At 38.1% G+C, this 14,178-nt stretch overlaps 2 protein-coding genes across 2 annotated transcripts; both read right to left on the minus strand.

Annotated features, from left to right (window-relative positions):
• Window positions 1-830: 830 nt before the first annotated feature.
• LOC122025855 (extensin-1-like) lies at window positions 831-1,433 on the minus strand. Its single transcript, XM_042584696.1, has one exon. It carries the CDS (start codon window positions 1,431-1,433, stop codon window positions 831-833), a length of 603 nt encoding a protein of 200 aa, XP_042440630.1.
• Window positions 1,434-3,413: 1,980 nt separating this feature from the next.
• LOC122049554 (succinate dehydrogenase subunit 5, mitochondrial-like) lies at window positions 3,414-13,475 on the minus strand. The gene is made up of 6 exons (XM_042610925.1): window positions 13,317-13,475; window positions 12,649-12,695; window positions 12,482-12,559; window positions 10,027-10,331; window positions 9,732-9,917; window positions 3,414-3,755 (listed from the first exon to the last, which is right to left on the minus strand). The coding sequence occupies exons 1-6, from the start codon at window positions 13,409-13,411 to the stop codon at window positions 3,699-3,701; spliced, it is 768 nt and encodes a 255-aa protein (XP_042466859.1). The 5' UTR covers window positions 13,412-13,475; the 3' UTR covers window positions 3,414-3,698.
• Window positions 13,476-14,178: the final 703 nt, after the last annotated feature.

A 14,178-nucleotide genomic window follows, 5' to 3' on the forward strand; every position in this document is an offset into this window, starting at 1 on the left:
ATACAGATTCCAAGAAGTCAATTGATGATAATCTCACAGCTTTGATAGATGATCAGGGAAGCTGCACCGGTAAAGATGTTAAGACACATGGAGAAGATGCTGAAATAGATTGCATTGCTTCCGATTGTGAGGGGAAGAAAGACCGTGTCTCTGTATTGCTGTATCCATCAAGGTATCGGAGAGATGGCAAAGCAAAATCAGAATCACTGCAAGAGGACGATACACCAATACCAGATAAGTATCTCATAAAGTATTCGAGGAGAAGGTTGAGATTAAAAGGTTTGGCAGATCAAACGATAGCCATCTAGTCTGTTGGCCAGTGACCATGAGCTGTTCTAAGGTTGGTCTAGCAGATCAAAAAATCCATATGTTCCCTTTATTATCAAATTAACTCATCTTGCCTACCGGACCTCGAGTGCTGCTTCAATTCGATTGAATTGGTCAGCAACTCAAAAGCAGCTGCCTGTAATGTCAGATTATTAATGATGCTTCCTTTTGGGGGTCTGTGCATTACCTTTTGAGAAAGCATTGTTCTTGTCGTTTTCATTTTTTTTCTTTCAAATTTCACCTCATTTCAAATGCCTGGATTCTTCTGCCATCTTCTTTTACTTGTTTTGTAATCTAGTTCTAAAACAACAGATCATCTTCATTCACTTGAATTAAGCAGACAAGCAAACACTACTTAGCACGAACATGAACCAGTTACATCCCTTAGAAATCTAACCTTGATTTTGAACACACACACAAGAGTATGACACTTATTCGCAGCTTAGTTGATCGAACACTACTGGATGAGCAAGTGCCCGGGTAATTACTAAGACAGGATACTTCTAGTACGGCGGTGGCGGTGGAGTTTGATGGTAATGGTGCGGCGGGGGAGACCCGTGCTCGGGGATGGTCTTGTACGGCGGCGGCGGAGGTGGTGGGTGACTCGGCGGTCGCAATGGTGGGTATCCGTGATGGGCCGGCGGCGACGGCGGTGGCAGAGTCGGACAGGAACGGCGGGTCGGCGCAGTTGGAGGGGACTTGTACAACGGTGGTGGACGAGGGTGTTCGCCGTAAGGGGGCTGATGAGCATGGCTCGGTGGCGGCGGCGGGGAGGAGTGGTAGTACGGCGGGTGACGCCCCGTGCCAACCGGTGGCGTCGGCTTAGGCTGGCGGTGATGGTGGTGGTGGTGGTGGTGCGGAGGAGGCGCACCGGTTGTTGGAGGGGGCCGCTGGTAGCACGGAGGTTGCGCTGCATGAGTTGGCGGTGATGGTGTACTTCGATACGGGTGCTCCGTCGGCGGCGCGAGGTGGCGGGAAGGCGGCGGCTTGGCGACGGGGGTAGGCGTGTAGGAATTAGGAAGGGAGGAAGCTACGCTGTGAGTGGAGAATAGCAGCATGAGCACGGCCAAGAAGGCCGTGACTTGATTAGACAGAACGGCAGCCATGACATTGTATGGAGGACCCTTCGCCCTTGCTTACATTTATAGAAGAGTGGCCAATGGGAGTCAGTCAGGCAAGCATGGTCTGACCTCGAGGCGACTCGAGTTTCGCATGTTCCTATACAGTGCAGCTCGTTCCCAGTGAAGGTCGAGTTTATCCGCCGGATATTTACAAAAATATATATCTAAATTTATGATTACAGTAAAATTCTAAATAGTGAATAAGATGATTTTGGAATTTTTAAAATGATTAAGGAGTTTTTTTTGAAAAATTATCTTTTAAAACAGAGATATAGAATTGGGAGGCCAGATCCTCTTTAACGCGGCTCCGGTTCGGCGGTAGCGTGTCCGTAGCCTGTACCTAACCCGGCGTTGCGTGAATCGAGGCTCCTGTCGCACCTGCTCCATTCGCGTTCTCCGGACAATTACTAAACTCGATAAGAATTCATTGTCCGGTCATGTGACAGACATGGACTCCCTATTAGATTGACTCGTAGACTTTTGCACCGGACCTCCACCTCGCTACTTCAATTATTATGTGGCGAAAGAATCTAAAGAAAGAATTAGAAAGAGCATGGCGGAATTTAAATGTGTATAGCTCTTTAACTTTTTGTGGAATATCGTGCGCGAATGAACATGGTTTTGTTTTTTCTTCTTTCAAACAAAGGTTTAATTATTGTTTTATCTTTAAACAAAAGGAAAAGTTGGTCGGTCAATTCAACAGTCCTTGACCAAAAGTTTGTAAAAAAAAAAAACTAAGGTTAATTCAATTAATTTCAAGTAATATGATCGAAAATAAAACTTTAATTAAATGTAGATATTTAATTTTATCTCAGGTCCGATATACAAACCGCTTGCCGCAACTCCATAAATCAATTCTTAATGGGGGAGTCATTTCAAAATTATTTTTATTTTTATGGCTCACAGAGTAGGGAAAAAATAGGGCGAATTACATTTTATCCCTTGAGATTTACTTAAAATACGAAATGATCCTCGTGATTTCAAAAGTAACAAAAAAAATATCTAAGGTTTGGTTAAAGTAACAAAAAATCTCCTTGACTGATCAACGATAGTAATCAATCGACAAAGATAAGAAAAAGATATATATACTCCTGCGTTTCAGCTTGGAAAAAAGTAAAAAATTATCTGAAGTAGTTGAAAATTAACTAAAGTAAAAAATTACTGCAGCTTAAGAGAGTCATTCCACTGATCGATTGTGTAAACCCTAAACCCACAAAGCCAGAATATCTTTGATTACAAATTTCTTACCAAAATGTAATCGATTACTCTTTACAGTGAAAGAAACAAAATGTGGAAAAGAGGAGTCTGGTTGGGAGCATAAGATGAGGAGAACGGCTGGTTGTGGTTTGGAGCATAAGACGAGGAGAACGAATTTTTACAATAGATAATTTCGATAAGAAATTTGTAATCAAAGATATTATGACTTTGTGGATTTAGGGTTACACAATAGATCAATGGAATGACTCTCAAGCTGCAGTAATTTTTTACTTTAGTTAATTTTCAACTGCTTAAGATAATTTTTTACTTTTTTTCCCGTTGAAACGCAAGGGTATATATGTCTTTTTTTTATCTTTGTCGGTTGACTACTATCGCCGACTAATCAAGGGACTTTTTGTTAGTTTAGCCAAACTTTAAGGGCTTTTTTATTACTTTTGAAACCACGAGAATCGTTTCATACTTTAACCAAACCTCAAGAGATAAAATGTAATTTGCCCGAAAAAATATATTAAAGCCCTTTAAAAAAACACTTAAATGAAAGAGTCCTTCATATAAAACTCAAATAAGGGAAATTTATGTAGCCATCAAATCTTTACCATTTAGTTATAATTGCACTGAACCCAAAGCTTCTTATCACATCGAGGGTCAATATAAGAACAAAATTCCATACCAAAAAAATTGATCTTCTGCTTGAGAACTCAAACACATGCATAATGCTGCATCTACCAACAGCACCAAGTAGCACAATGACCTCAACAAGAAAAATAAACTAGAACCAAATAGTTGTGTTGCACAAGACATGTACTGCAAAAACATAGTTGTCTAAAAGCCATATCATAAGAAGCACAGATGAAACAATGTGTTATAGTCACAAGTTCATCGCCTTATTCCAACAAAAGTTAAGAGCAATATCAAACAACATTGACAGTTCGTTTTCAAGTACACTTTGTGATAAAGGAAAGTAAGCGGCCAGGCGAGAGCCCAAGAAAGCCACTAATGGACAGAAATGGTTCGAATCCTCAAGACTGCTTCTCACGATCTGAGCTCCACATAAGACCCTGAAAGTCCAGAAGTGCCAAGAAGTGTAACCTGAGAGTAACAGGTTCGGGGTTAGTGCTTTTCTCAGCAAATATGTAGGCAGTTGAGCAAATAAACAAACATGCATTCTGAACTAGTCAAAAAAATATTAACAGCTAGAATGAAAAAAAAAAAAAAAAAGAGACAGAGAGACAGAGAAAACCAAACCATGTTCAGATCAATCTAACTGATGAAAACCCTGATTTGTATCAACCAAGACATACGAGCCAAGTGTAAACAAATCAGATCACAAAGTTCCACTACATTCTGTCTGATCCCTGGTTTCAATTTGGTTTTGTATGTTGACACAAGACATTTGTAATCTTTTCTATCCGACCTTATAATTCTTATTATAAACTCATAGTTTACCTAGAAATCAATTCCATCAGTATCAACATTAATAAATTTAATCCTAACTATTTGAAGTCAACATATATATCTTATCCCTCTAAAATCTAAAGAAAGCCACAACCAGTAAAATGTCTAAAGATTTATTGAACATTAATAAATAAAATTGAAATCAAACAAAATAGACTGAAAACAGAGTACTTTTTTGAAGAAATCTAAATGTTAATAGACTTGATGTAAATGCATACATGAAACGGTTGGATTGACTTGAACAACAATTCACTCAAAAATCAAAATGAGAAGTGAAGAATATAACTAGTTTGAAAACATAAGCTCAACAAATTAAGGGAAAAGAGTAAAAGGAAACATATGTTACTTGGAGCAGGATATGGGTATGCATTGAATTGTTCAACACGTTTTGAGATATTAGGAATATGGGACTGGGATACCAGTACACACTAAGAGAAGTTGAATATTAGGATGAGATATAATATTTGAGATAACCTTGCTTGATTATTTATAGATGTTAACCTACATACATATAGTTGCTCAAAACTTGGTGGAACTCTTATTAGCTTGGTCTACAAGACTCTTTATTTAGATCACTCTCAATAATAATAAATCAGTTTGGAGACAAACTCATTCTAATACCTTCGTCTATAGGAGACTGACTGTATACTAAAACTAATTACAAAGACTGTTTGAATTAAAATCCCATTTACAATTAAGGCTAAACACAACCATTTGTTCTTCTTCACAGTGTTATTATCCAGTATAGTCAAGTCTAGCCTAGCCAGCAGGCACGTTAGCTGAAAAGATAAGGAGCACAACCAAAATGGTCTTTTAACTTTTATGAGAGAAATTTACTTGTTTTCTCCTACCATACAAATAAAACAAGATACTCCTGTATATTAATATTGTGGAGAACCAATCTAGGCAGATTATTGCACAGATTTGGTTATTACATATTTGATTTTATATTGTATACAATTTGATTTGACAATAGCTGTAATTGATTAGGAGACATTATGTGATTTCAATTCCTAAAATAAAAGTATGTAATTTGTATATAAAAGGAGGTAAAATTATTGAAATAAGGCTACGTTTGGTAGGGTGTAATCAGCCTTGTAATGTAATCAGGATTACATTACAAGGCTGATTATTTTGTTTGTTTTAACTTTAAACCTGTAATGTAATGTAATCTCGATTACAAAAGGTAGTGAAGTTTTGTAATCTGGATTACAAAGCAAATACTATGTAATCCGATTACATTACGAGGTAACTATTTAATCAAAATTTGAATGCCGAATATACCCCTAGTTAGTCGACCGCCCGTCGGCCGCCGCCGCCGCCGGCGGCGGCGGTCACCGGTCGTCGGCCGCCGCCGGTCGTCGGTCGTCGGCCGCCACCGGTCGTCGGTCGTCGGCCGCCACCGGTCGCCGCCGCCACCGTCGGTCGCCGGCCACCACCACCGTCGCTGGTCGTCAGTCGTCGCCGCCACTGTCGATTGCCGGCCCTCGCCGACCGCCGCCGTCGTCGTCGCCGGTCACCAACCGCCGATCGTCGGTCGTCACCGGCCGACCGTCATCGGTCACCGGACGTAAGCTCCAACAGAGGTGCGGCGACCCGTTGGTAGAAGTCACAGGATATTTTTGTCATTTTATAATAATATGAATTACATTCTTTATAAAAAATAATGGATACCAAACAAAAGAATGTAATCACCTTTGTAATCAAAGATTACATACATTATATTACCAAACGTGGTAATGTAATCAAGATTACATTACATTACATTACATTACAAATTTGATTACATTACAAGCTCAATTACATTATACCCAACCAAACGTAGCCTAAATGTAAAGCTTTCTAGAGAAAAACCACATGGTATCAGAGCTGCAATTCGGGGAGGAGGGAGAAGGAAGGAAGGTTCTAGGCTTTTCTTTCCTCCTCATTCTCCTATTCTACACGTGTATGAAAGAAGGAAACATCGAGTGCCGGTATTACCTCAACACTGCCAAGAAAATTCCCCAAGCCAAGTTGAACCTGAATCACAACATGAGACAATAGATTCTAGTCCACAGCTAGATTTTACATTAAATCTACCAATTGCACGCGGGAAAGTTATAAGATTGTACACTCAACACCCTCTTCACAATTGCATTTCCTACACAAAGCTATCATCATCATTTCATGCATTTAGTATTCCTAACTCTGTGGATGAAGCTCTTAAAATTCCTGAATGGAAGAAGGTGACTCTCGAGGAATATAATGCACTAGAAAAGAATGGCACGTGGGTGATAACAAAGCTACTACTAGAAGAGATAAATGTGGGGTGTAGGTTGTTGTTCTCAATTAAACAGAATGCAAATGGGAGCACAAACAAGTACAAAGCACGCCTAGTGACGAAAGGATATACTCAATCATATGGAATTAATTATCAGGAGACCTTGAGGCTAGTGGCTAAACTTAACATAGTGCCCCAGGGCGTAGCATAGACGGTGGGGCACATAGCATTTATTGTGTAACAGCGATCGAATCTCACAAGAACTCATGACCTAGAATTTACCCCATCATGTGCCTCCCGCCGTGGGGCCGACTCTAGGGGGTTGCTGAGGTGGCAGATCCACCGCTAAACTCAACACAGTTCGTGTTCTACTATCCATTGGTGTCAACTTGGAGTGGCCATTGTATCAGCTCGATAAAATGTCTTCCTTAATAGAGACTTGACTGAAGAAGTATAAATGGGCATCCCAGCGCTTTGAGACAAGTAAACAAAGAAAATATATTAAAGACACTGTATGTGCTGAAACAATCACCAAGAGCATGGCTTGACAGATTCACAAAAGTCTTAAAGAATGATGGATGCTCTCAGTCACAAGTTGATTACACTTTGTTCACTAAATACTCCTAGATGAGAAAATCACTGTTTTGATTGTGTACGTTAATGATATTGTCGTTAATAATATTGTCCTTTCAGGAAATCATGGTGACGAATTAGAAGACTGAAATCTCTCATGTCTAAAGAATTCGGGATCAAAGACTTGGGACATTTAAAGTATTTCTTGGGAATGGAAGTGGCATGAAGCAACAAAGCATATTTGTTTCCCAACGCAAATACATACTTGATTTGTTGCGTGAAACTAGAATAAGTGGGTGCAAGCCGGCTGAAACTCCCATGGATCCCAATACAAGGTATATGACTAGAACTGATGGATTGGCGGCTGACAAGGGATAATACCAACGGTTAGTGGGTGAGTTGATCTACCTATCTCATACTCAGTATTGTAAATGGCGATAGGTAGTAGTGGCGGTGCAGTCAGTGACTGCCTACCGCTTCGGCTGCCTAGGCGTTTGAATTTTTTTTATTTTTTATACATAATATTATAAATAATTACTATTCTTCATAATATTACTTTTAATAAAATATATTAATTAAAAAATAAAAATTTAATCTAAATATTAAAAATTAAAAATAAATAAATATATACATATATTAAATTAATCAGATAATTTTATTAAGCTTTAATTAAATCTATTTAAATTATCGCAATCATAGCTAGGAGTTTATTAAAATTATTAACTTAATGTTATTTAATTAAACTCTAACTTACAACTTACCCGCGTGCCTATTTCGGTTCGACGACGAGTCTGACACATTGTCGGGACTGCGCAAAGCGTCCAAACGCATAGCTAGGTTCAAGCAACGCATTCAAGCCCATTGCTGGTCCAGGCGAGGCCTTCGGGCCCGTTATCGAGCTCAGGCAACGCGTCCGGGCCCATCATCAGGCTTGGGTGACACATCTGGGCACGTCGCCAGGCTCGGGTGATGCTTACGAGCTCGCACACGCATCCGGACTAGTCACCGGGCCAGGAAACACATCGTAGTGGTGAAACGGTGAGCGGCGGCGGCGGTTCGAGGCGCAGCGGTGATAGAAGGAGGTGAGTTACCTCCTAAAGCACTGCCTCAGGCAAAGGCGGTGCAGTTAATACCCACCTCCCGCCTAGGTAGTGCCTAGGCGGCCGCCTCAACCATCATTTAGAACACTGATTATACATGTCACATAAGTTTCTTAGTGAGTCGAGTGGGTCAGTTTCTTAGTAATCCATCTGCGGATCACATGACGGCACTGAATCTTATATTGATATACCTGAAGAATGATCCAAGAAATAAAGTAGCAGATCTTTAGAAGTATATATTGATGCTGATTTGGCAGGGTCTCCAAATGATAGAAGGTCTACATCCTGATATTGCTCTTTCATTTGGGGAAATCCAGTAACATGGCAAAGCAAGAAGCGAACTTTGGCCGCTAGAAGTAGTGCAGAAGTTGAGTTTAGAGCACTAGCCTTGCATATTTGTGAGGGGATATGGCTAAAGTGACTGCTAAACGATTTCAAAGTCGAGACATCATGCCCTACTCTAATCTTATGCGACAACCAGTCAACTATCGCAATTACCAAGAATTATGTCCACCATGATCATACCAAACATGTGGAGATTGATCGACATTTCATCAACGAGAGAATTGAAGATAAGTCAATCACCTTTAACTACATTCTAGCAAAGCATCAAGCATCCTTACCAAGGCCTTGTTCAGACCTAATCTAAGTGAGATGAGCACGATCCTTGGGTTAGAAAACATCTACCGCCTAAATTGAGGGGAAGTGTGGAGAACCAATCTAGGCAGATTATTGCAGATTTGTTGAACATATTTGATTATTACAGATTTGATTTGATATTGTATAATTAGGAAGATTTGATTTGATAATAGCGGTAATTGATTAGGAGATATTATGTGATTTCAATTCCTTGAATAGGAGTATGCAATTTGTATATAAAAGGAAGCAAAGTTATTGAAATAAATGTGAAGTTTCTCGGAGAAAAATCTCAAATATTGAATAATATTTAGATTATTTCCATAAATATCATAAAGCAGTGAAACCAAGCATATTTTAGTAAGTATAAATCAATCATAAGAATGAAAATAACAAGGAAAACTTTGGTCCATTTTTGCAAAATTGCCAAGATAAAAGATTGTCAGTTGCCTCTAGACATTGCAAAACCTATTCAGGTTAGGCCCAAGATTAACTCAGTTCAACTAGCAGTCAACACCACCAGGTAATTCAAGTTGCAGACGAACACAAACTTAAATTCTAAAGATCTTAGTATTATAAGATATAGAAATCAGTTTCAATTCGACCCACTTGCATGCTTGACTTGGTCACCACATGGTTGAAGCATGGCACTGATGGTTGGTTGCCTGCCATATGGCATTACCATAGTTGAAAATAATAATAATAAAATTTTCAATTTTTCCCCATACCAATTTGAAGCCACATGACAATCATGAGGCCGTCAAATGGCTATCACAAGTGGTTGAACAGCAGTGAACATAATAGCGATGAAACATGAATGGCCAACTAAAAAATTCAGGTTTACCGAATAAATAAATTAGAGAACAAAGGTTTTCCCCAGATGATAAATCCGCCTATCATTTAATTTCACCCATGATTCACTCTACCATATCATACATAAGCAAACATGCGAAGTTGAGTAATAAAAAGAGACAAATCATGCTGCAATAACTTGTAACACATAGCAGTATAGCACAAAGGATAACAACATAATATTGTTACCTTTCCCCACTCAGATCCAATTCCGCTGCATCTCATCTTCAGATGTATCATTTTTGTTCCTAATTCAAGCTCAACCTTTTTCCTCAAATATGTCTCATCGGGACCGAATGAATCCAGGTAAGTGACATATCGTTTATATGCAGCTCTTATAGCATCTTCCAGATGCTCTGGCAGGTGACCAACATTCTGTGAATAATCATATTTATTTAGGTCCATGTTGGGGCAATTGATTGCAAAATGAGGTTAATGACATCCAGCTGCTAATTTTAGATGAAAAGAAATAAATTGAACAGACCTCACCGCTAAAGCCACTTAGATCATCAAGTGCCATTCTAAGGGACACCAATACCCCACTAAACTCCACTGATGCCTCAGCTGCACGAAAGACATTTGCCAGTGCCTCTTGGCCAGCTTTATCTTCTGTAGCTTTGGACAGAGCTGTCTTTGTCTCATTGATGACAGTTTCTGGTATTTCATCCCAGTTAATTGCCAATAAATCCTTTAATGCAGCTTCTATGTCAGGGTCAGTGATGAAAGGTAACTGCTTTATGTTTGAACTGAACGCACGTGTTAAATTCACCATAGGAAAAAAGCTACAACCTGAAATAGCTCCATTGTAAACAATAGAGACATCTCGTCAGGTAGTTAGCAATAGAAAGATTGTCAATCCTACATTTGCAAAGTGAAATCTGTGAAATATAAACAATATGGATAAGAAGAAAAACATGGATATCTTGATTGATAACTTGCAGAATTAACATGCACCAGTGTGTTACGTTTGTGACAGTGGAAATGTTGTCACATGAGTGGAATTAATATGTTAAGAATATCTATAAAAAAAATTCAAATGTAGTAAGTTAAATTTACTTAGATAATCTGAAAGGATATAACAGTGAAGAAACACATTTACTCACCTGTAACTATGTTATGGACCGTGAGCAAGCCCATGCAACAAAAGAGAATCTGTGCACGACAGATTTAGAAAGAAGGGTGCATATCAAGAGAATTAATTCGGCTATAGTAATTGATTTTTATTTAAGTTGAGTATCTTTTATTTTCAATAGGAGTAAAAAAAAACCTTTCTTATTAAGTGTTTGTTTTCTTTCTTTGTCGGGAAGGAACGTCAAATGTATTTAAATGGCTAGAATAATGCAATAAAGATTAGATTGAGAGGTTCTCTAATCCCAACGAGCCTCAAATTATCCCTACCACCATAGGTCGTCAAGGTCGTAAAACCAAGAAGACAAAGATTGATTCCAAAAATTAACCGGTAAACCGTCCCATTACGTGATCTATATCCAAGGGTCATAACAAACTAAAGTTGTAGAAACTTGAAATACTTCACAATAACGATTGGAGTTCAAAGGTAAGTTATGAATAGCCGAATAGGTTTGCTTGTCATGGGTGCTGCCCACTATGTGTTGCTACACATTATGCATTACATCAACTAATTGAGACTTAAAGCCCATCATCTCAACTTGCAACAACTTAAAATTAAGAGCTACATTTTGTAACTATGATTTAATCATAGAACATGAAACAGACGATAGACATCACATAAGAGGTGGGTGAATTTATGTTATGCTATCCAAAAGAAATACACTTTCAAATAAATAATTCAAATATTAAACATCATCACAGTCCAAAGTTAAAACAAGATCAAAGTTATTTATCAAGCTAAATGAGAGAAGTTGTCTCTAAAAAGGTCAAAGACTATAGAGGTTCAAACAACATATTTACACATAAGGGTGCTATATTTCTTGAGGCTATTGGACTATTGTTCTTATGGGAGGTTTAGAGATGTTTTTGAAAAGGTCATCAAACCTCCTCTAAACTATACACTTCAATCATCCAGAATCCTTTAAACCTCCTCTGAAGTAAACTGGAGGTGAAATAGTGTGCTCGGTAGATATATTCCAAGACCTTGTTCAAAGCACCAATTCTCACCATCAATTTCCAAGACCCTTATAATATATAGATTATAGGCAATGCATTTGCACTGTTGATAACACTACCAATTCCCAATATATCTGACACCTCTACCTTTGGACTCAAATATCTTTCAATCTTGACTAGATTGATTTCTCAAACTAACAATATACAAGTTTTGGTCACTCAACCTTCACCATGCATAACAAAATAGTCCATTTATTAGTTAGTCCAAGGAACATAAGGAAAATACCACCATGGCATCATGATAGTTTGTTAACACACAGTTTTTCCAAAATTGTGGTAATTTATGAAAATGAGAAAGAAGAAACTAAAAAAAATCACATGGTCATTTGTGCAAATGTTGATTGAATAAAGTATCACAGGAGTCTTAGACAAAATTAAGCCTTACAAATAGAACCTCTTGTATTCACAGCATACGAAAGAATAAGACAGCAATAGAATAACAAACAGCAATCAAATCTCGAAAAAGAAAATGATTGTGCTTAAATTTTGATGTATACTTCTATAAGAGTAATAAATAATGGTGAAAACAAAAACGTGAGGAATCTACTAAGAAACACAAATAATAACTATAGAATATGTCTCGCAAGTCCCGAAATAGTGCATTTCCAAATAATTTAGTATAACACAACTATCTAGAATCACTTGTGACAAAATATAAGCATAAAACTGAACAAAAGTCTAACAGAAAGATGAGAAAAAATCACCTAAATGCTCTATGTAACGCAAATGGCAGCTAGCATCTCTGCAAGTCTATGCATTGAAATAATCAAAATCTTAAAGTGTACTAAAAGTACCTCTAATAACTGCAGGAAATGGTTGCGAGATGCCATCTGGATATTGGATTCGGACTTGAGAAGATTGGAGCTTCAATGCTGTAACAAAAACAAAGTTGACCTTCCAAATGCAAAGATAATGTTCTGGCTTTTGCAATATATTAAGTGAAGTGGCAATGCTTTCTTACTTCTAATCTGAGATGAAATTGAGCATCCCTCCATTGGCATTAACACACTGGTGACATAATCAAAAAGTTAATAGTTTGGTAAAATTTTCAGGTAAGAAGAAAGATTATCCATGCCAATAATCAAAGTAGCTACAGAAGGAAAAGGTGAAAATTATAAAATATTTTAGAAGCACCTAGAGATGGACAAATGGTAGTTATGCAGATTATATCTCCATAAGTACTGGGTAAGATAAACTCGATCAAGGATGAAGTAACAAATTTTTTTATTTTTAAACCGAGGTGGTTAAAGGAAAACTATGTCAAAATACAAAGTTTACAACCATGTCTTCCAGAAAATTCAATCGCTAGATTATCAACAAAGAAAGCCTGCAAAAAAAAAACCCTAAAGTGGACGACTTTGGCTAAATCGACCTTTTTTGCCTTTAAGATCGCTCACGTAATCTTAATAATGGGCAAACGATTTCCATGATGTTTTTCTTTCAAAATCGATCCAGGAACATGGGTAGCTTTTACACTGATATCTGACTAAATAGTACGATTCTTCAAACCAACGGTTTGATAACCATCCAAAAAATTTACAAGCCTTGAATCGACGAGAAATTTTAGAGACTAAACACTGGCCGAGAAGATCAGATCCGCAAACAGACGGGTTATCTATGTATTCTTACTCAGATAAAACTGCGGATCGGGGAGCTACAATCGATTTTCTGGAGAATGGAGAGAAAAGCAGAAGCTTCTTTCCCTCTCTTCTGAAAGCCGCCATCGCTATCGTCTACGATCGGAGAGCACCACGCCGAAACTGAAAAGCGGAATCAATTTTGATGCTGGGAACGATCAGTATTTAAGGGCGAATTTATCGAATAGAAGTAGTGCGTGAAGTGAAGGGCCTTCTAAGCCGTTCGATCAGGTAAGTTGTACATGATTTAATTCAGACCGTCGGCGATCTAAATTGATTTGTGGGTCCGGTCATCCTCAGTTGTGTTCTCCTGGGGGCAGATGGAGAGAACGGACTCACTCACTTGGAAGGAGGTAAAAGATTCATTTAGCATTAGTGGAGCGATATTTTTTTAATAGGGTATGAGATAATCCCAAACAATATCTTACCTGCTAAGGAGTGAAAGATGTGTCATTGTGTCTTTTTTTCTCTCACCTGTCCATTTATATAATTTATTTTTTTTAATTTAACTATTAAATAAGTTTATCTTCTCCAAACTCTACTCTTTCACGCAGCTATAAATTCATAAAAATTTAAATAATCTAGGTCTATCGGTGAATTTCGATTTGAACTCATTGATCTACTTAAAGAGCTTCAATTACATTCATTCCAAATCCTGCGAAGTTATAAAGTGACAAGGAATCCAAATGTGTCCTCTTTTACTATTTTAAAGTTTCCCTAGTAGTGCCAAGGAGAAAAAAGTCTTCAGCTATAATATTTGAGTTTCGTCTCCTGAAGATCAAGATCACGTTGAACCTAATCTGAGAGCAAACTAGGACCATATTAGGTATGGCGTGGAGAGACTAGGTTCAACT

This window comes from Zingiber officinale, chromosome 1B (assembly GCF_018446385.1).
Source record: "Zingiber officinale cultivar Zhangliang chromosome 1B, Zo_v1.1, whole genome shotgun sequence".
In the NCBI taxonomy this organism is placed as follows: Eukaryota; Viridiplantae; Streptophyta; class Magnoliopsida; order Zingiberales; family Zingiberaceae; genus Zingiber; species Zingiber officinale.

Excerpts from the sequence above, each read along its gene's own strand:
- LOC122049554 (XM_042610925.1), bottom strand. The coding sequence starts at position 13,411 with ATGGCGGCTTTCAGAAGAGAGGGAAAGAAGCTTCTGCTTTTCTCTCCA. Across the intron at positions 9,918-10,026 it reads TAAGTGGCTTTAGCGGTGAG|AATGTTGGTCACCTGCCAGA; the intron begins GTCTGTTCAATT and ends GATTATTCACAG. Across the intron at positions 3,756-9,731 it reads TTGGATCTGAGTGGGGAAAG|GTTACACTTCTTGGCACTTC; the intron begins GTAACAATATTA and ends TGTTACTCTCAG.
- LOC122025855 (XM_042584696.1), bottom strand. The coding sequence starts at position 1,433 with ATGGCTGCCGTTCTGTCTAATCAAGTCACGGCCTTCTTGGCCGTGCTC.